Source organism: Panicum hallii, chromosome 7 (genome assembly GCF_002211085.1).
Source record: "Panicum hallii strain FIL2 chromosome 7, PHallii_v3.1, whole genome shotgun sequence".
Classification (NCBI taxonomy): Eukaryota; Viridiplantae; Streptophyta; class Magnoliopsida; order Poales; family Poaceae; genus Panicum; species Panicum hallii.
In genome coordinates this window covers 45,090,405-45,110,946 of record NC_038048.1, presented here as the reverse complement: position 1 = coordinate 45,110,946, position 20,542 = coordinate 45,090,405, and the positions used below count along the sequence as shown (strand labels likewise).

Sequence of the window (20,542 nt, the reverse complement as noted above, 5' to 3'; positions counted from 1 at the left end):
ATGCTGTATAACATATGGAAAAGTAAGGTTATCATATGTGAAAGTTAGAGAAAAAATTACCTATCTGTCTAGCGGTCAATAGCCGCCGCTCTAGCAAAGAGATCGTGATGCACTACACTTGCGGAAAGTCAAAGTCTATATCTTTTTCCGGTGATGACGCTCTCCATCATCGGTTCCCTCAGAATTTTGAAGGGACAAGTGAGGGCAGATGAAAAGCATGAACTCAGAAATACGCTTTAGAAGAAACGTAAACGGATATAGGACCCTGAAACGAAAGGCCCACATATGTGAGGCGCTATGGGTTGGGCCGCATGCCTCTGCGAGTTTATCTGGGCCGGGTTAGCTGCGACTTTCCACGTCCTCCTTTCCTGGTTGTTGGGTGGGCAAAGCAGAAGGGCAAAACCCCCAGCTTTCTCCTCTTCATCGTGAGTTCCCCAGCTGCGGCGGCCGCATCGATTTCTAGGGCAAAAATCCGCTCGAATCCCCCGGCGATTTGCGGCTCTCAGGCGGTGGTAGGAGGATTCGCTCGAAGGATTCCGCCGCGTGCTAGTATTGAGATGGTAAGCAACTAAGCATCGACTTCCCTTTTCGTGCGCGTAGTAGTTCGCTTGTTTTAGATTCGTGTGGTGGCTGGCTCGTGATGCGAGGTTGAGTTGTGCTGTTTGTTTGTTTCCTGATCAGGCGGGGCGCAAGGAGACTGCACTCGACCTGGCGAAGTTCGTCGACAAGGGCGTCCAGGTGAAGCTTACCGGCGGCAGGCAAGGTTGATTTCACATCCCCCTCCTTCCCCCTCCTCCTTTAATTGTCTGAACAATTTCGTGCCCCAAATTTGCGCCTTCTCCATGAGGAGGATGTACCTATTGAACACAGTCAAAGTACAATCCTATGGATAGTCTCCCTATCCAGCTTGTGATATGTTCATGCGCTTGGTGTTTGTGTTAGCATGTGCTGCTGTGCAATCGTTTTAAGTAAGTTATCAGGTGAAGTTCACAAAATCTGCTACATAACCCTGGCATTTGTTTAAACCAATAGTCATGTAATAAATTATTTTTGTTGGACTTGTGGTCAGTGAACCACAAAACCTGGCGTTAGTGTTGCATGTTGAAACCTAGGGCTTTGTGACACCTGGGCCACTAAACTTAGGTTTTGTGAAATTTACTCTAAAACATAATGCGTGCTTGCTCTCCAACTGAGTTTGTCTGTGTACATGTTTTTATAGAACACGAAAATGATAAAGTAGAAAGTCAGAATTAATTAGGATTGTTGTCATAATTTTGTGGGCTCCAAGTTTACTACCATGTGGAATGTTTACTGCTTTCATTTGCACAATCTCTTGACTTGCAACTTCCTTTTATGTTGGAATTGTTCATCTATACATAATAGGCTTATTGTCTCTTGTGCTAGTAGCTGAACAATGCGTAAGCTCCTTTAGAGATTTCAATACATGGACATGGACCCTTGTGTACCTTCTCTGGGTTTCTTTCCTATATATGCTTACCTGCCACCATATTCATGTGTCCAGTGACAGGAACTTTAAAGGGATACGACCAGCTACTCAACTTAGTGCTAGATGAAGCAGTGGAGTACGAAAGAGGTACTGTCTGATTCCTTTGGTTTTGTTGTATAACGTCTGGTTTTTGCTCATTGAAATTGGCTAGAATTAGGACTTATGATACAATTTTACAACATTTTGCCTCAATAATTTTGGGCAGTTAGCATTTGCTAGCTAATATTTCAATTAAAATCTGGCTAGGGATGAGATAACTGTTCATTAGCACTCAACTAAGTGTTAAAGACTGAATGAAGTATTGGATTTTATATTCTGCAAAGAACTGGGTCATAGTGCCTATTTTCTGCAGCTCATATGCTGTGTATGCAGATGGAATTGTGTTGAAGTTCTTTTTATAGCACTGAATGGAATGATCCATAATCTATTCATTTTCTTTTGTAGAGCAAGATGACCCGTTGAAGTTATCTGGGAAAACCAGACAGCTTGGCCTCATTGTAAGTATTCTTTTCTGACAGATTAGATTTAACATGTGTACTCAGTCATTTTTCTATTATTTGACTGATGCGTTAGGGAAGCTGATGCTCGATGGTGCTGATGTTGAAGTGTGTTATTGTTAATCTTCTCACAACCTTGTACCCATTTTGTTAGCAATGAACGATTTTAAGAATAAGTGCAAAGTAGGCTCAGGCACTAGTATTCTAGTAGTCCTCCTGTTGTTACCTGAATAAAAGTAAGAAACTACATGATTTTCAGGTCACTGCTAAATAAATTTCTTTTGATATATGTGATGTTGCTTTTTCATGGGCTTTAGAACTGCAATCTGAACATTATACCTCTTTTCTGTTCCTTGCAGGTGTGCAGGGGCACGGCAGTCATGCTGGTCTCACCGACTGATGGAACCGATGAGATCGCGAACCCTTTCCTCGCTGATGGGGCATAAGCTTGCACTGGTCGATTATTTAGAACCGTGCTCTCAAAGCACCCCTCAGAACCGTCTGTTCCAGTGGAAACGAACTCCAATCTCATGTATTATTTACCCGTTGCTGATGAAGTTGTAATTTCATTGTGCAACTTAAAATGTTGACCCTTTGTTGCTAATGTATTCTTGCTAAGTACTTAAGTTTATGCCTCTTTTCTGACACTATTATTGAGCTATTTTGTGCTTGTTTTAAATTGGAACGAGGGACATACAAAGATGTCACCAACTCACCATGCACACGCACTCCATGTCCCTGAGGCTTAAGGGCAGTTTGATTGATGGGTAGGCACAATTTGCCGCACATTGTTGTGGAACATGCTTTGGCAAGGATACGAACTGTGTTCATCAATGTTTGACGCTCTCTAATTATGAAAAGAAATTTTTTTTGACGCCTTCCATGTCTGCATTCCTTGTGTTATGCACCAGCGGCAGAGGAAACGACTCATGTATGTGATGTCTTCGTTTTTTGCATTTAAATTCAGATCGTCAATGTTTCTGTGCTGTCATTTATGTACAGTTTCAGGTTCCCAGAATCTTCTCATGTATGTGATTTCTTCGGTTTTTTTAATTCGAATTCAGATCGTCAATGTTTTTGTGCTTTCTTCTGAAAAAACTCAGGTAGTGTGTACGTATCCAGTTTCAGTTTGCCTCCACGGGGAGTTGTTGCTCATAGGCCGGCCCATAAGCAAGACTCCCTCGGTCCACATGCTTGTTTCGGCCCGTTTCCCTCTAGGGTTAGGTCAAGGCCTCCCCCGATCCTCCCTTTATTAATACAGGCCAAGCAACCGCCGCCGTCCGCTTCACCATCACCACTTCTCGCCGGGGAACCACAAATCCACCGCATCCGGGAGAGTAGAGGGGAGAATTCGGCGGCGGACAAGATGGTGTGCATCCGGCAGGCGACCATCGACGACCTGCTCGCGATGCAGGCGTGCAACCTGATGTGCCTGCCGGAGAACTACCAGATGAAGTACTACCTCTACCACATGCTCTCGTGGCCGCAGCTCCTCTTCGTCGCCGAGGACTACGGCGGCCGCATCGTCGGCTACGTGCTCGCCAAGATGGAGGAGGACCCCTCTGAGCCCTGCCACGGCCACATCACCTCCCTCGCCGTCCTCCGCTCCCACCGCAAGCTGGGGCTCGCCACCAAGCTCATGTCCGCCGCGCAGGCCGCCATGGACCAGGTCTTCGGCGCCGAGTACGTCTCCCTCCACGTGCGCCGGTCCAACCGCGCCGCCTTCAACCTCTACACCTCCACCCTCGGGTACCAGATCCACGACATCGAGGCCAAGTACTACGCCGACGGGGAGGACGCGTTCGATATGCGCAAGCCTCTGCGGCAGCCGCAGCCTAAGAAGCACCATCACCACCACCACCACGGCCCCGGTGGATGCTGCTCTCACGACGCCCCTGCGGCGGCGGCTGGTTCTTCTCCGCAGTCTTCTAAATCGCCGGATAAGAAGTCTAACACTTGACGGGGGGTAAGCTTTTCCTTTGTTACCTTTTGATTTACTGTCATCTAGTAACATCTGGTTAGTGCTTCCTGCCGAATGCTTCCTTGTGATTAGGCTGGTAGGCGGATTACATTCTTAGTTTCGGTGTAGAATGTAGTAAGTAATTGTGCCTCTCCTCACCTTTGGTTTCTTGAGACTGTTCACTCTCAAGGAAGCCCAGTCATGGAGGCACAGAGTTACTTGTGAGTTTAACGTGGAAGCTTACTGTTTCTTATGGTATTGCTTCTAAAATTGCTCACTAAATTGGCTCCAGTTGCTTGTTCTCAGATTACGTTTAACTTCTGGTATATTAACGTTACTGTCTGTCAATCATTGTTATGTAATTTTAGTTCGATAGGCGTTCACATCACTTTGTAAGTAACCTACTATTGTTTGTTGTAGTGATATGTTAACTGTATATGACTTGCTTCAATCCAATGATGAATTGCCCTGTAACTTAGGTGTAGATCGCTCCAGGTCTCTGAATTTCAGGGAGAACCTACTTGGGGTCCTACATTGGAATGAGATATATGGGCTTTTACTGAGCTTTATAATTGCAGTATTATCCAAGGTTATGAGAAAATTTAGGTGCATTTATTTATAGCATGTTTTCATTGCTATTCTATGATGATTTTCCTGATGTGTGAGATGTAGATAGCTCCAAGTCCCTGCTTGTCAGGGAGAACCTACTTGGAGTCCTACATTCAGATGAGATTTCTGGTCATTCTCTGAGGTGATTTTTAGTTTGTTGCTGTGTTCTGTTAAGCTTCTTTCCTTGTTGTTGTTGTGTTCTTTGTATCTTAATTAGCGGAATGCATTCATTTGAAATCCTTGCATGTGCCAATGATGAGTTGTCCATAATTCGAGATGTAGATAACTTCCAAGTCCCTGTTTCAGGGAGAACCTACTTGGGGTCCTATATTCAAATGAGATGCATGGGCATTTACTGAGGTTTTGAAATTGAGGCCAGATGTTTCTATGTTATTTGGATGCATACTACATGAGAATTGTTCGTTTATGACTGATTTGGATGGTGCTTTGGGTTCTTTGCCTTTTTTTACTGCCCATGTCATATTGTTGAGATGTTCTTCCTTTTACTGGGACTCAATGAAATAACATATTTTTCGAGACTTGACTGCCAATGATGATTTTGTCTGCAAAATGGATGTCCTGTGTACTCAAGTCCCTGTTTCAGGGAGAACCTACTTGAGGAAGCAGTGAATAACATGACATCAAAATCATGTATCTGAGGCATTGCGGGGAAAAAAATGCTTCATTTACAATTTTTTGCATCTGCTCAACGAAATAGCATAATTTTTGAGACTTGGCTGCCAGTGATGATTTTGTCTGCAAAATGGATGTCCTGTGGACTCAAGTCCCTGTTTCAGGGAGAACCTACTTGAGGAAGCAGTGAATAACATGACATCAAAATCATGTATCTGAGGCATTGCGTGGAAAAAATGCTTTATTGACAATTTTTGCGTCTACTCTTTTTCCTTCCATTTTTAGCATGCCGACTCTCCATCATGTTCCTTCATTTTGGTTAGAGGTCAAGTACTCTTTCAGTGATGATTCTGTCTGCAAAATGGATGTGCTGTGTATCCGAGTCCCTGCTTCAGGGAGAACCTACTTGGAGAACAGCACCTAATATGACATGAGTTCAGACGTCTGAGATAATGTTGGCTTATTGCCTCTTCAGCATTTTTATTACTAACAAATTATTTTCTTGTTAATTGAAGTAATGCTGTGCTTTGACGTTCATTGGACTGCAATTTAAATATTCAATTTCTTGTGTAGATTAATTGAAATAGTTTTCTGTGTAGCATTGTCTAACTATCTGAATCAATGTGCAGGAGTGAATCTATGGAGAGGAGTTGCGGAGCTCATTGGATAGCACACATCTTGTGCTTTCCATTTGATAAAAGATTGTAGCTTTCTTTTCCTATTAGAACAGAAAGGCCCTGTACTGTGATTATTTGTGTTTGTATGTGTCTGTTGGTTGATGATTTAAATCCATTGACCGAGTCCCTGTAAACTGTGAGAATGGCATGGAAATATACTGACATTTCAAGTCGCTTATTTTGGATGCCATACCTACCTGATGATTAATAAATTGATCTCGCAACAATATAGAAGAAAGTTGGTATCCTAGTCTCTGTTTTGGTACTTAATGTTTAAAAATCTAAGATTTGGTAACCGTGTTTTGGGTAATTACAGTTTTTAAGGTGTTTGGTTCAGCACAGGTTTCTTGTATTACATTCTACTTGGATACACACTTACCTCCAACTTAGTCTTCAACGAATACATGAACTCAACAAGAACTACCTCCTTTCATCTCGTGCCTTACTTGACACTCAGGAGTGATGTATCATAGAAGTGTTAAGCATTTTTTCATAAGTCATCACCAGCAGGGTTCGAAGTCTGAATCGTAGCTTAAGCCCTTCATTAGTCATCACCAGCAGGGTCCAGACAAGAATTACCCCCTCTTTCTATCTCATGCATTACTCGACACATTTAAATCTGGATCGAAGCTTATCTTCAGCTTTTCATCAGCCATCACTCAGCAGGGTAGCTCTGACTTGCTGTTGGATGTTGAGTGCTACCAATTTAAAAAGTGCCTTAGCAGCACCAGCAGGTCTTCATTGCTTCACATATTCTGTGACGTATTTTTGACGCTACGACAATCAGATCTGATTCATCGAGTGAGTTACCTTTCCTTTTGGCTGTAAACGAAGTAATTGCCCCAAGTAGATTCTGGTCCTAGAACCTGTATCGGTGTAGTGTACAGGTGTGCCATCGAAGAAACTGAACTCAGTTTGGTTCTTCAAGCAATCAGAGAAAGGTATCTTACAAAACTGAAAAGCAAAATAATTTATCGATTTAAAGCTGGTGAAGCTTTCTTTAGCCCTCGCAGCTACCAAACGATTCAACAGAAAATCCTGTGTGGAGGGGATGCTTTCTTCAGGAAGATAGCCTGGGCCCTGGAGCACGAGATGTTAACCTCGGTGTAACTCAGGGCTCTCCTCACTTTTGAGGAAAACACCACTGGCAACTCACTCAAACAGGGTCTGAAATTTCACTCTTTTTTTTATGCTGCCAGATCTTTCATACCCAATGCCGATCTTACTATGCACCAGCTTAACTGCCAGGTCGGTGTTTCCAGCTTTCCTTAGTGCATTGATCATCATTGTTCGAACCCTCCCAGGTATCTCACGGCCCTTCTGCACAATTCCATCAGCCAATTTGCAGGCCTGCTTGAACCTGCCAGTCTTACACAGGACATTGATCATATCCTCATGGGCTGTCTCAGGGATCACCCCCATTGGAGCCAGTTCATCCAGTATCCTGCATGCCCGGCTGAATTTGCCAGAAAGGCAGAGTCCATTGGCTAGGACCCTGAAAGCTGCAGCAGTGGGGGTGATTCCTTTGTCAATCATGCTGTCCCAGAACTTCAGGGCCTCCTCATTCTTGTGTTCCTTGAACAAACCGTCAATGAGTATGGTATATGTGTAGACTGTTTGATCACAACCATCGTCTTCCATTCTCTTGTATAAAGCACAAGCATCATCTGTTCTTCCTGCTTTGACTAATGCATCAATCAGAACGTTGTAACAATATGAGTCAGGCACAAAACCTTTAGACACCATCTCCATGAAGAGCTCCTGTGCCTGGTCAACTATCCCAGCTTTTCCAAAGCCATCAATTAGGCTTGTATAGAAAATGGCATTCACTGCAACACCCTTCTCTACACAACTCCTGAAGCATGCAAGTGCCTCATCCATATTGCCAAATCGGCACAAGCAATTAACAACCACACCATATGTTACCGCATCAAGCTCAATTCCACTGGCTTTCATCCTCTCAAAGAGTGCCATTGCCTCTTTCTCCCTCCCAAACTTACCCATCGAGTCAATGAGTGCAGTGTACATGGCTGCATTGGCAGGACACCCTCGCTTCAGCATCCTCTCAAACACTGCCATCCCCTCGAATGGTTTCCCGTCCTTGCAGAGCGCTCCAATCACCAGCACATAAGCATGCTGAGGTATCTCCTTCCCCATTCCCCTCTCTTCCATCTCTTGGAACCGTGCTATGCATTGTGGAAACGTGCCTTCACTGTAATGCCGCTGCATGAGAGTAAGGTATGTGACCTTGTCCGGCGCGAGCTCTGCATGTTCCCGCATATCTGCAAAACGTGTCATTGCATCTTGTGTCCTCCCCGCGCGGCAGTACCCCTTGATGAGAATGTTGTAGGAAACCACGTCAGGACGCACCCGATCCTCCGTGGACATTGCGTCGAACACGTTGATGGCAGTGTCTAGGAGGCCGGCGTTAACCAGACCATCCAGGAGGCAGTTGTAGGTGAGCCTGGACGGCTCGACGCCGGCGAGGCGCATGGCCTGCCACGCCCACAGTAGCTCCTCGGATAGGCCGAGTGCGGCCAGACTGCGGATCAGCGATGCCGACGACGCCGGAGTGAGGTGCTGCAGGACGGCGTCCCCGTGCGCTCGCAGCTCGGCGACGAGCAGCCGCACCTGACCGACAGCATCTGGGGCGGCGTCCCTGGAGCGGGCAAAGGAGTGGAGGAGGGACACGTAGCAGCTGAGGAGGCTCTGCGGGTGGGCGAGCAGGTCGGCGCCGTTGGGCAGGGACCGGAAGAAGTGGAGCGACGGCAGCGGGCAGGAGTTGAGCTGCGGGGACCGGAGCGCGGCGGCGACGAAGGCCGGGGAGAGGCGGATGAGGAAGGTCTTGCAGAAGGCGCGGAGGTCGGCGGCGAGGGTGGCGGGCGGGGAGCGGAGGACGAGGGAGATCACGCGGGGCAGCCACGGCGACGGGGTGGGCGGCGCGGACGAGGCGGAGGCGTACGGGCTCGGGTCCGCGAGGTCCGGGTACGGCTCGATCCACTCGGGCGGCGGGAGTGGCTGATGGTCGTGGGGCGCGGTGGACGCCCGCCGGCCGCGAGGGACGTGGCAGAAGCGGCGCATCGGAGGAGTGCGTCGGCGGCAAAGAGGAGACGCGCGGCAGGTGTTCGACGAAATGAGCGGGGCAGGCGTTTCTGATGTTTGCCTCGCCCCATGAGGCCATGACTGCGTCCGTGTCAGTTTGCCTGTATTTTGCTCCCCGGGAAATTGTCCGACGCTACAGAAATTTTGCAAACATGAAACCAAATCGAAAGTTCTGACGAGAAGGCATGAAATTATTTTTTTTCGTAACTAGATTTGATCCAATTGTGAGTGATCTTCACGGCTCGTAAAAATACTGAACTTGTAGCTTTGGTTGCTCACCCGAAAAGGGCCTGAACCATACATATCAAGGAAGTTGACCCTGAAGGGAACCCTCCAGGTATTGTGATGCAACAACAGAATACAGGTATGATCAAGACTGAATACAAAGTGAACATGTCATCAAGCTCATCTAGTTCATTGATCATGGCATCCAGCAAAGGGCGCTGAAACAAAAATCTCTATTCCACCATAGCCCGTGCATTGCATCCTCCCGTGCAGCAAGATAAACAGCGTAGCCCTAGGATGAAGCTAGAGGCCAGGGTCGTCCCACTGCAGGACGGCGGTGCCGATGTTCTGCTCCCTCTTGAGTTTGTCCTTGATGAACCAGTCGCAGACGCGGCCGGCGTTGAGCTCCTCTATCGGGACGCCCTCCTGCTCCGAGATCACCCTCAGCAGATTCAGAGACGATATCTGCGGCACACGCACACAAGTCAAGTGGCCGCCATTGGATCACCCATCGATGCCTCGTCTCGGCTGGACTTACGGTGAGGCGGCAGAGGAAGCGCTCGTGCGTGCTGAGGCCGGACATCTCCACCAGCCCGGCCTCCTCCAGGCTCAGGAAGGTCCTCCTCTCCTGCTCGTCGGCGCCGCTTCCCTCCGCCGCTTCTTGCTCCTGCTGCTGCTGCTGCTGCTGCTGCTTGTCCTCCTCCTGGCATCTCCTCCTGACCACCAGCCGCGAGGTTGTATCCCTTGCTGCAATCGCACATGACATGCAGTCAGGTTAGTGGTTGGTTACAGGAGGAACAGACCATGGAACAAGCTACGGATCAGACGCATGCAAATTCGTCACCCGGTCTCGAATCTCGACCTGGAAGGCGGGGGAACGCTGCTCGTCCGGGCAGCACCGGCCTCGGCGGCGGCAGGAGCGCCGCTGGCGGTTGCGACTGATGCGGCTTGCAGGCGCTGATCATGTTCTGCATATCGCTTGGGAGCTGCAAGCCGATCGGTGTTGAGCGAGCACCCCCCCTTCTGCTGCGGCGGTGAGTTGCTGCTGTTTCCTGCCTCGGATGGAGCGGACGACGGGACGACAAATGGTTGCGCGCTTGCGGAGGGAGAAGAAAGGGTGATGCGGATAACGTTGCCTCTGGCACGTACACACGAGGTAGACGACGGGCCTTAAATGGGCTGTCATGCTTAAGGCCCAGTATGTGCATAGAGCAGCACCGTGGGCCTTGACAGCAGCCCATCAAACAACGATCCGGACGTTTCATTTCTCTGCACCTCCGCGGCAAGCTTCCTTATCTGGTGGGTTATTCCTCTCAAAAAAAAATCTGGTGGGTTATTATGGGGCGTGGGCCCGCCGCCACCCCAATACGAGAGACGAGTGGAGCCACTGGGCCGGCGCCGACGAAAGCGGTATGGTGGGCGCGCAAACGGACAAACCTAGAGCCCCCGGTATGCTGGGAAACCAGCGCCCGCCGCCGCCTGTTTCGCCGGCGCTCCCCCAGCTATATTAACCCACGCACCCCACCCGATCATCTCTCAAATCTCAAGTCTCAGCATAACAGCATCACAATTCACACAACCTCACTCCAGCGACCAGCGAGCGATCTCTCGAGGCAGGCAAGTCCTAAGCTAAGCTAAGCTCCGAGGAAGAAGGACATGGCGGGTGCGGCGAAGGCGTCGTGGATAGTGGCCATGAGCGTGGGCGCCGTGGAGGCGCTCAAGGACCAGGCCGGCCTCTGCCGCTGGAACTACGCGCTGCGCTCCATCCACCGGGCCGCCAAGGCCAACGCTCCCAGCTTCGCGCAGGCCAAGAAGCTGGCCCCGGCGGCGGAGAGGAGGCGGGCGGACAAGGCCGAGGAGGGCATGAGGACCGTCATGTACCTCAGCTGCTGGGGTCCTAATTAGGCGTGATTAGGTTCTCTCTCTGTTTCAGCTTTGAGCAGCCGAGCTTGTCTTCAATCCTGGCCGGTTGCTCCTCCTGATTGTAGATACACGATGATGATGATGAAAAGTTGTGCTACTTCATTCGAGTATATGAATGCTTCTGCTACTGTGCGATCTCGTTGCGCTCACAACAAAGACTTTCGTGTGGTTCGACGCTTAGGCGTGCGAATGTAGAACAATCGCTCATGGGCTCAGGGCAAATGTAAGACGATAAACTCAGGTTCTGAACTCTGCTCTTTGATGACCTCTCGAAGAAAAATGGTAATGGTAACAAGGACAAACCAAGTGGTGTCCTGAGCTTAATTTCAGGCCAGTCTGTATCGGCCATGCACTCCTCCCATCCTATCGGCCATGCAATCCCAAATTACAATTCATCCTTTTGGCTCCCTTCATCCCAAACTACAATTCTCCATTTCGAATTACAATTCTCTCCGTCCTAAATTATAATCTGTTTTGGCTTCCTCCATCTCAAACTACAATTCATTTTAACTTCTTAGATTCATATATTTTGCTATGCATCACTTTATATCTAAATATATACAAAAACTACAACTAAATAATCCAAAACGAAAAACCTAAATAATCCAAAACGAAAAATTATAGATCTAAGTAATTCAAAATGAATTGTAATTTGGGACGGAGAGAGTGCTCGTTAACTAGTCTACAAGGTAATGATCCATGCTAGTTAACCATGATCTCATGTTAAAATGTATACTTCAGACATGATCTCCGAGTTTTTAGGGGAAGCCCGTACTTATTTTGCGGCGAAGCAAAGTAACAGGACGGCCTCCACTCCATTCTGGTTTGCAGTTTCTAGTAAGTATGCAGTAATCAACCTGCTCAAGAAGCATAGAACGATCCCACAGGACCGTCATGACAGGGAAAGCGTGATGATGACGAGAGGCCGGTTTCATGTCTGATTGTTTCCATGAAGTTTGGGCTCTGTTAGTTCCCAGGCCGTAAACGCAAAAAAACCGTAAACGCAAAATTTTCGAAGGAATCTTACTAATTTGAAATACTAAATGAAGTCTATTTACAAAATCTTTTGCATGGATGGGCTGTAAATCGCGAGACGAATCTAATGAACCTACTTAATCCATATTTTGCAACGGTGATGCTACAGTAACCATCCGCTAATTATTGCTTAATGTGACGCCCTGAAAATTTACCAAATTAAATTACGCGCTAAGATGTTTTGTTCAAAGCGTTGGCACCCTAATCGCCTCCCGGACACTTCACCGACCAGACGCTCGGCTCCAGCTGTTGACCCAGCCCCTTTTCCGATGGCCGTACCCTCTTCGCCGTCCCATCCCGCGCCGCTCGGTGGCCTGCCGCCCACGCGTGGCCACCTGCCGCGATTAGTGCCGGCGCGATTCCTTTCTCCCCGCGCAGCGCGCGAATGCCGCGTGCGCGTGGCCGACCGGCCGCGGTCGCCGCCGCGATCGGCGCCGACGCGCCCCCCCCCCTCTCTCTCCCTCTCCTTTTCCCTTTTTCCTCTCCCCCATCTCTTTTCTTCTTTTCTTTTTCCCCCAATCCCTCTTTCTCCTTCCTTCTTTCCTTTCCTTTCCTTTCCCTCCTTTCCTTTTCTTTCCTTTTTCTTTCCTTCTTCCCCCTTCCTCCCTTCTCTCTTTCCTTCCCCTGCCGTGTGCCCGAGCGCCGCCCAGGCCGTGCGCCTGCGCTGCCCCGGCCGTGCCGCGCGCACGCGCTCGCCCCCGCGTGCCCCGCGTGCCCCGCGTGGCCGTGCGCCGCGCCGCGTCACGCGCGCACGCGCGTGCCCACCCCCGCGCCACGGCCGCGCCGCCCGTCGCCAGCCGCACTGCCCGCCGCTGCCTCCCCTGCCGCACCCCGCACGCGTGCTCGCCACTGTGGCCGCACAGCACCTAACCCCCCCCCCACGTGCGGTGCCCAGCGCCCTCGCCACCGCGCCACGGCTGCCGCGAGCGGCCAAAACGCCATTAATGGCGCCCGCGGAGCCGCCGGCCGAGACCCCCTCCACCGCCCTTCCCCCGGCCTATAAATAGAACCCCCCCGCGCAGCCCCGACCACCACCACCGCCCTCTCCACCGCGCGCCTCCTCTCCTAGCTCGCAGCGCCGCCGCCGCCCGTGGCACCACCGCCGCCCGCCTGCTCCCGTGGGCGCGCCTCCCCGCTCCACCTCGGCCCAAGGTAAGGACGGGGATGGGATCCCCTCCTTCCCCTCTTCCTTTTCCCCCAATCCCCGAGCCGCCCCGGGCCCCGGCTGGCCGGAATCGGCCGGGCGCCGGCGCCCCCATCCCCCTCCTCTGCTCTGAACGGGGGAGAGGAAGGAGAAGGGCCTTTTTGCCCAGAGCCCCCTCCCCTTCCCTGTATTTCCCAAACCTCCCCCCCCCCCTCTCTAGGAGCACCCCTATCCACTCCCTCTTTGCAAAAGAAACCTCGCCCTTTTTGTTATTTCAAATTGAACCCTCCATTACACAAACCTAGATACGCACGACACCCTTTAGCATGTCCTGAGTATTTTTAGGATTCGTGGAAAGGTCCTTACCCCCTCCGGGTAATTGCAAACGAGCCCCCGGGACCCCTGTTTAGCCCCTGAAACCCCTTTACCTCGTCATTTTATGCGCCAAACAACCTCCGATCGACCTAAAACTTTACCACGCCCTTTCTAGTATAGTTCTAACCATGCCATTAAGAAACCACCCAAAAACATTACCCCTACCTCCGTAACTAAATTATTTCCGATTCAAGCTCAACGATAAAAGCTTTTAGTTCTCTCGCTTGATTGCATGCCTGTTTGTTTGCGTCGTAGGGCACGGAGTGAACGGAGAAGTTCCCGACTGCGACCAAGCAACCGAGGACCAGTTCTGCGACCCCGAACCCGAGGGACAGTGCTTCGATCGGGACCTCCCGCAAGGACTTGACGATGGCAAGTTCAATCCCGCCCTTTGATGCATGTTTCTGTCCTAGTTTTTATAAACACAACCCAGTGGCCTGTTTTATAAGGTTTGCATGGTTTTGCATGCCGTAAACATGGTAGGATAGCCACCCTTGTTGTGATAACCATACCTTGAACATCTAATTTTATAAAGAAAATGCGTGTGTGTGGGAAAGGGTAAAATGTGGTTTTGAAAGACGAGTCGGACGGGATGGATGGCATTTCTGTGTGAATTGCCGTTGGTGTGCTCGTACCTGTGTGGTAGGGCAAGGAAGGGAGATATCCATCCTGTCAACCCTAAGGACCGAGTTGATGTGTCATCTCACCTACCTTCCTGTCGTGCAAACCACTTGACCGTTGTATGGGCAACGGCTTAGCATAAATCCCACTAGTTAGACTGATAGCCATCAGGAGAGCTGAGAGCAACGGGTGATCAAGGAGAAGGGATAAGCTCTGTGTGACTTATGCCCCGGTTAAACCTCGGAGATAGGTCGAATGACCTCTTGATGGATCCCGTGGTGGCTAGTCAGGTCTAACTAAGGTGGGTAATGGCTTTGTTGGGATCTGCACCGACACTAAGGTGATCGTGTTGTGGTACCCCACCTGTGGGTAAAGTTGCACACCTCTGCAGAGTTAAAATCTATTCGAATAGCCGTGCCCACGGTATTGGGCAAGTTATGGTGTGGTCACATAACTAGTGTTTTTCTCTGGGAATGATTGGGCTGGCGTGAGTTGTTTGGAAAGTGTCCGGCAGTTGTGCCGTATGCTACGGCGGACGGGGAGTCCGGTAGTAGTTTAAAACTTGAATCCGTGAGGATCAACACCGTGTGCTCCTTGGTACTGAAAAACTTGTTTTGAAAATGCTTTTAAAACAAACCCCTGCATATAATCGAGTTTTCTGCAAATGAACCATAACCTTATCCTTAGATTATCCTGTGCATTAAATTCTGTTATATCCCCCTCCGTGGGTGTGATTGGACTTGCTGAGTACGTTTGTACTCACCCCATTCTCACTTTTACAGTGGAAGACCCCGACTACGTCCCCGAAGACATTGAGTAGGGTTTCGTCCTGCACCCAGTCTTGCCTGTGGATAAGGCCACCGTTGGAGTTCCGCATGGCGCAAGACTCTGATGATCCTCTTTTCGTAGCTAGTGTAGTAGTGTGGGTTTTAGTTGTAATCCTCGCGATAGTGGCGCTTCACTGCCCATTACGGCGTAGAGTTGTACGGTGATGTACCATCTGATGTAATAAAACTGTTATCAGCCTCCTGGGACTGATAAAGCAACACTTTTAAGTCTTCCCGGATGGGGGGACGCTTCACTTAATCATGGATTAATTAGCATCATTAGATTCATCTCGCGATTTACAACCCATCTGTGCAAAAAAAATTTATAAATAGACTTCATTTAGTACTTTAAATTGACAAGATTCTTTTGTAAAAACTTTTTTTTGCGTTTACACGCAACGAACTAAACAGGCCTTGCTTGATGACTCTGAGATACAGGCCACAGCACAGTGTGTGTTCAAGTAGCAGCATGTTTTTTTGGTTACAAAAATTGCATGAGCAAACGCTCCAATGGACAGTGGATATACAGCCCGTGGTATCCTGGTTGGAAACCATGTCCCATGGCGCCCGGTTATCCCACAATGTCGCGCTCTGACGGTCAGATCCTGTTTGGTTTGATTTGGTTTATGGATTGAAATTTAGATTAAGTTCCAATAAATTTTTAAAATACCAAATATGATGATTTATTGAAACTTATGGTCTATAAGCCCATAAGTCACAAAAATATTGATCAGGCCAGTTTCAACGGGGTTTCAGGGAGAGTTTCGTAGCATTAAATTTTATACCACATCATCAATTTTGTTGACATAGTGAGGAGAGAGAAGGAGAAAGTTTTATGGGGTGTGAGAGGAGTTTCGTCACCATAAAACTTATCTGGTACAGTTACGTAGTTTCCAATCTTAATTACTATGCCATAAAACTGTTACCTAGTTTCTAGTCTTGATAACTATGCCATAAAACTGTGCACCGAGACTCACTTTATAGGAGCTTTTGCCATAGGGTACCTCTCATGAGCCACCCCTCCCCAATCCCAGGCCGCCCTCAATCGCTGTCGTACTTGTCATGGCTGCTCCCCTTCCCCCTCCTTCCTCAGCTTCTTGCCCCGCCGCCGTCGGCGCTCGGCATCCTCAGCCCGCCACCACGAAGTAGTAGCCTAAGAAGGAGGGAAGCAGGCGGCCAAAGAATCCAAACGAAGACGACAGCGAGACCAGAGTGGGAGTCTTCGCGAGCCGTCGCGACTCGGTGATCTGTTTCAGATTGTTCTGGAACACCAGACCTAGGGTGCCGCTGAACATGTAGCTGAAGAAGTAGAGCTAGAAGTCCAGCTTTCTCAGCAGCCGGTGCCCGCCGACCTCTTCATGCGGCTTCTCCGTGGCGGAATCCAGCGTCGGCGATATTAATGGCGACGACCCTCTTGATGGTGTGGGTATCGTCGTCGACGCCGAGGTCGTGGATCATGTTCTCCCACTTGGTGTCCCGTTTGGTCGTCGGGAATGAGCAGAGGTAGGAAATCATGGGTATAACTGATTTTGCACCATCATATTTAATGATTTAAGTCATATAATCAAATAGTGTGGAACTTATTTTTATCCCTACGTTGAGACTTATTTTTAATGCCCAGAGAACCGATCAGGACGTCAGTCGCTGCTGGTCCAAGATCACGCGGTAAAATCTGCAGCTAACCCATGTGATTGATTCAGCGCGTAAAAACGGATTAGTTTAATCAGTGCGGCTCTCCACGATGGCCAGAAGAAGATTCCTGGACGCCTCGAGTGAGTTTTAGAAACCTCGCATGAAAGATTTGTAAATTCTGGCAGATCCCTCATCCTGTTCGCTGAAAGCAGGACAATACACCGGCCGGCCACCACACGCAGTTTGCTTCAAGTTGAAATGTAAATTTGTAGCCAGCACACATCTCTAGCTCAAACAGTAGTCTAGATACAAAGATGCATTGTGCCAGTGGCCAGTGGGACAGTGACGCGGCGTCCGTTTCTGCCCCCGAATAAACAAGACGAGGTGCTCCGTACGTGCGCAGCTGGGCCGGTGCGGGGCCCCCGGTATCCGGGGAAACCATCGTCCGCGGCCGCCTGTTTCCGCCGGCGTCCCTCCGCTATATATCAACCCACCCCCGCCTCCACCACAACACAAGCATCAATCACAACCTCAGTATCACAGTCACAGCACTGCAACGATCACCAGCAGAGCTCGCTCTCTAGCCCACCAAGACCTGCGAGACCCCGAGAAAGAGGAGAAGGACATGGCGGCGGCGGCGAAGGCGTCTTGGATGGTGGCGATGAGCGTGGGCGCCGTGGAGACGCTCAAGGACCAGGCGGGCCTCTGCCGCTGGAACTACGCGCTGCGCTCCGTCCACCAGGCCGCCAAGGCCAACGTCCCCAGCTTCGCGCAGGCCAAGAAGCTGGCCCCGGCGGCGGAAAGGAGGCGGGCGGACAACGCGGAGGAGGGCATGAGGACCGTCATGTACCTCAGCTGCTGGGGGCCCAATTAGGCATGTATAGGTCCTCTGTTCCTGCCTCCAGCAACCGGGCTTGGCTTGAGACCTCGCCGGCCGGCCGGCGGCTGCTCCTGATTGTAACATGACGATGATGAAAAGTTTTGCCACTATGTTGTATATGAATGTGCATGTTTCTGCTATTGTGCTTGCTTACGACCTCTCTGAGCTCAGCTCGTAACAAGATCCCTTTGATGTGCCAAATCGAACAATTGTTCAAGGCAAATATGAGAGTGATCATATTTGATTATTGACCACTGCTCCTTGATGAAAACAGCCTACTACCTACTAACTGTTGAAGAAAAAAAATCATCGGAGGATAATTAGTAAAGACAAGCCAAATTGGTGGCCTGAGCTTAATTCAGGCCGATCCGTGTGAACCTTGAAGTACTCGGCTAGATCGCCGCATTAATCAACCGTGATCTTTCCAGCAAAAAAGAGAATTCGGTCATGGTCTCCAACTTTTAAGGAACAAGCCGTACGTGCTTATGTTGTGGTGAAGCAAAGTGACAGCAAGGTCTCCATTTCGGCTGGGTGGTTTCAGCTTTGTACTGCTGAAGAACCTGCGGCAGAAGCGTAGCTCGACTAGGCAGACGATCACGCAAGGTGAAATTTACAAAAAAAAAATGTCGCATGCGTTGCATCAGCAAACTGCAAAGGTCCCAAGGGAAGGGAGCCTGTCAGCTCGCGGTATCACTGCTTCTGTTCTTCCCATCAAATGGCCAACCGCTTCGCTGCTACAACAAGAGCATGCGGACTATGCCAGCAGTTGACCATATACGATCCAGTAAATTCAGAAATGGACGGTTCTTCTAAAAATTCAGAAATGGACCGGCCGTGTTTTCACCAAGAAGGCAAGAGGATTCCTGTTTCTGGACAAGGCTTGGCCTCGAGTTAGTTCAGAATTTTCCTACTACGGCCTATCATGATGTTTGCTGAGACTAACTGCAGTGCTAAACTTCGCGATTAGAAAAAGGTAGTGTAGTCACTGGTCGATACCCATCTCTCGACCAAACAGTCTAGATAGTGATTGCTGCCTCCTGCACTCGTGCCTGGGCCTGGATCTGGGTGCTTGGCACTGGCACCCGTATCTGAACTGAAGCTGCTCGGCACGCCCGCGTCCTTATCTCTGGCTCTCCGCACGCGACGCGGGCCATCCACCACAACGGACGACGGGACGAGCCACCGTTTCTGCCGCGAATAAACAAGAGCAGTCGAGTGAGCCGTTTCAGCTGGGTTGGTGAGGCAAAGCAAAAGCAACCAGTGGGAGCGAGCCCCCGGTATTCAGGAAAACCAGCAGCCCTCGCGGCCACCGTCTCGGGCTCTCGGCCGGCCTCCCTCACCCTATATTAACCCGCCCACACCTCTCCAGTCTCCCAATCCAACACAGCATCTCTGCATCTGAGCATCACACGATCTCACTCACTCTCACCACTACAGCGATCGCTAACCGAGCTCGCTCTAGCCTCTAGCTAACCAAATCAAGCAGTGCAAAAGCCCCGAGGAGGAGGACATGGCGGCTGCAGCGAAGGCGTCGTGGATGGTGGCGATGAGCGTGGGCGCCGTGGAGGCGCTCAAGGACCAAGCGGGTCTCTGCCGCTGGAACTACGCGCTGCGATCCGTCCACCGGGCCGCCAAGGCCAACGTTCCCAGCTTCGCGCCGGCCAAGAAGCTGGCTCCGGCGGCGGCGGCGGCGGAGAGGAGGCGAGCGGACAAGGCAGAGGAGGAGGGGATGAGGACAGTCATGTACCTCAGCTGCTGGGGGCCTAACTAGTCTCCACTGTCTCTGTTTCAGCCTTCTGCAACTGAGCTTTGGCTTGAGTCCATGCGTGCCGGTTCGGGTGGCCTCTCTGATTGTAATATACTAATATAGTAGACGATGATGATGAAAATTTCTGGAATTTCACTCAAGCAAGTGGATCCTGCCTCTATTTTATTTGCCAACGACTCTCATGGAACTAGGATCCGCTTGAGCTGAGAACAATCTTTTCGTGTGATCCGTTACTTCGATGTGCTAATCCTGAACAATGGTTCATGGCAGATGCGAGATGATACTATGAGACTGATGAATTTGACGACAGATTAGCTCTCGGAGAACAATTATAATGAGAAATTCTTGCACTCACAACTCATGCTGACGATTCGTCAGATCAAGATGCTAACTAGTTAGCATTAGCAAATGGCTACCTGGTCTTAATTTAATTTTAGGCCTCTCTACATCAGCCTTGTGCTCCTCACAGCTACGCCACGTTAATTATCCATAATCCCCATCAAAAGAGATTAACCACAATCTCCAAGTTCCAAGGAAGACCGGCGCATCTTTGTGCAGAAGCAAAGTGTCAGCCGTTTCGGTTTATTTGGCAATCTCTACTTTCTACTAAACAACCTGCTGGAGTAGTACTACACAAAGATTGAGCACTAGATCATGACAGGAAAATTATGAATTTGTTTTCCTTTTTTCTCTTCTTTTTAATAAATTAGCATTTCTATCTCGGCAAGGGGTCATGAGGCGCAAACGATCATGGAAGCCAAAAGTGTCACTGCTGGTGGATCAGATAGACGGTGTAGGTAGGATCATGATACTGTTTCACCCACCGATACCTTAAAAAATGTGATTGCTTCAGTAAATACAACTTTAGATAAAAGGAACAATTTTGTTTTTTTAAAAGCATTAGTTTTGTTTTGGTCTATGCACTATGCAAGCACGGAACCATTGGTTAGGTTACATGTCACACCATGATCCTCACTTACACAGTACACCATGGTGTGTTCATTTTCTTTTTTAAAAAAAAGTGTGTTCGAATAGCCGCATATATACAAAATTGCATCCATGAATATCTAGAAACCCCATGGTATCCTGTAAACCATGCCCTCCTGCCGGCTACAGCGTCTGGTTGT

The 20,542-nt window shown here is 49.5% G+C and overlaps 6 protein-coding genes and 5 non-coding genes across 11 annotated transcripts; 10 read left to right on the top strand and 1 right to left on the bottom strand.

The window, feature by feature from the left end:
- Positions 1 to 344: 344 nt before the first annotated feature.
- On the top strand, positions 345 to 2,652 carry LOC112900002 (sm-like protein LSM7). Its single transcript, XM_025968697.1, has 5 exons — positions 345 to 560; positions 682 to 763; positions 1,523 to 1,594; positions 1,952 to 2,004; positions 2,364 to 2,652. Exons 1-5 carry the CDS (start codon positions 558 to 560, stop codon positions 2,448 to 2,450), a joined length of 297 nt encoding a protein of 98 aa, XP_025824482.1. The 5' UTR covers positions 345 to 557; the 3' UTR covers positions 2,451 to 2,652.
- A 628-nt stretch (positions 2,653 to 3,280) lies between these two features.
- On the top strand, positions 3,281 to 6,110 carry LOC112899551 (N-terminal acetyltransferase A complex catalytic subunit NAA10). The gene is made up of 2 exons (XM_025968056.1): positions 3,281 to 3,970; positions 5,836 to 6,110. The coding sequence occupies exon 1, from the start codon at positions 3,371 to 3,373 to the stop codon at positions 3,962 to 3,964; it is 594 nt and encodes a 197-aa protein (XP_025823841.1). The 5' UTR covers positions 3,281 to 3,370; the 3' UTR covers positions 3,965 to 3,970; positions 5,836 to 6,110.
- Positions 4,416 to 4,527, top strand: LOC112901812. Its single transcript, XR_003230389.1, has one exon. It is a non-coding gene; the product is annotated as a small nucleolar RNA Z278 (small nucleolar RNA).
- On the top strand, positions 4,603 to 4,715 carry LOC112901811. Its single transcript, XR_003230388.1, has one exon. It is a non-coding gene; the product is annotated as a small nucleolar RNA Z278 (small nucleolar RNA).
- Positions 4,822 to 4,935, top strand: LOC112901809. Its single transcript, XR_003230387.1, has one exon. It is a non-coding gene; the product is annotated as a small nucleolar RNA Z278 (small nucleolar RNA).
- LOC112901813 lies at positions 5,120 to 5,235 on the top strand. Its single transcript, XR_003230390.1, has one exon. It is a non-coding gene; the product is annotated as a small nucleolar RNA Z278 (small nucleolar RNA).
- Positions 5,313 to 5,428, top strand: LOC112901814. Its single transcript, XR_003230391.1, has one exon. It is a non-coding gene; the product is annotated as a small nucleolar RNA Z278 (small nucleolar RNA).
- A 668-nt stretch (positions 6,111 to 6,778) lies between the features above and the next one.
- On the bottom strand, positions 6,779 to 9,890 carry LOC112899550 (pentatricopeptide repeat-containing protein At1g03560, mitochondrial). Its single transcript, XM_025968055.1, has 2 exons — positions 9,749 to 9,890; positions 6,779 to 9,636 (listed from the first exon to the last, which is right to left on the bottom strand). The coding sequence occupies exon 2, from the start codon at positions 8,962 to 8,964 to the stop codon at positions 7,036 to 7,038; it is 1,929 nt and encodes a 642-aa protein (XP_025823840.1). The 5' UTR covers positions 8,965 to 9,636; positions 9,749 to 9,890; the 3' UTR covers positions 6,779 to 7,035.
- Positions 9,891 to 10,643: 753 nt separating this feature from the next.
- LOC112900290 lies at positions 10,644 to 11,243 on the top strand. Its single transcript, XM_025969098.1, has one exon. It carries the CDS (start codon positions 10,867 to 10,869, stop codon positions 11,113 to 11,115), a length of 249 nt encoding a protein of 82 aa, XP_025824883.1. The 5' UTR covers positions 10,644 to 10,866; the 3' UTR covers positions 11,116 to 11,243.
- Positions 11,244 to 17,266: 6,023 nt separating this feature from the next.
- On the top strand, positions 17,267 to 17,787 carry LOC112900980. Its single transcript, XM_025969779.1, has one exon. The coding sequence runs from the start codon at positions 17,393 to 17,395 to the stop codon at positions 17,639 to 17,641; it is 249 nt and encodes an 82-aa protein (XP_025825564.1). The 5' UTR covers positions 17,267 to 17,392; the 3' UTR covers positions 17,642 to 17,787.
- Positions 17,788 to 18,884: 1,097 nt separating this feature from the next.
- On the top strand, positions 18,885 to 19,580 carry LOC112900285. The gene has a single exon (XM_025969091.1). It carries the CDS (start codon positions 19,158 to 19,160, stop codon positions 19,416 to 19,418), a length of 261 nt encoding a protein of 86 aa, XP_025824876.1. The 5' UTR covers positions 18,885 to 19,157; the 3' UTR covers positions 19,419 to 19,580.
- The last annotated feature ends 962 nt before the right edge of the window (positions 19,581 to 20,542 follow it).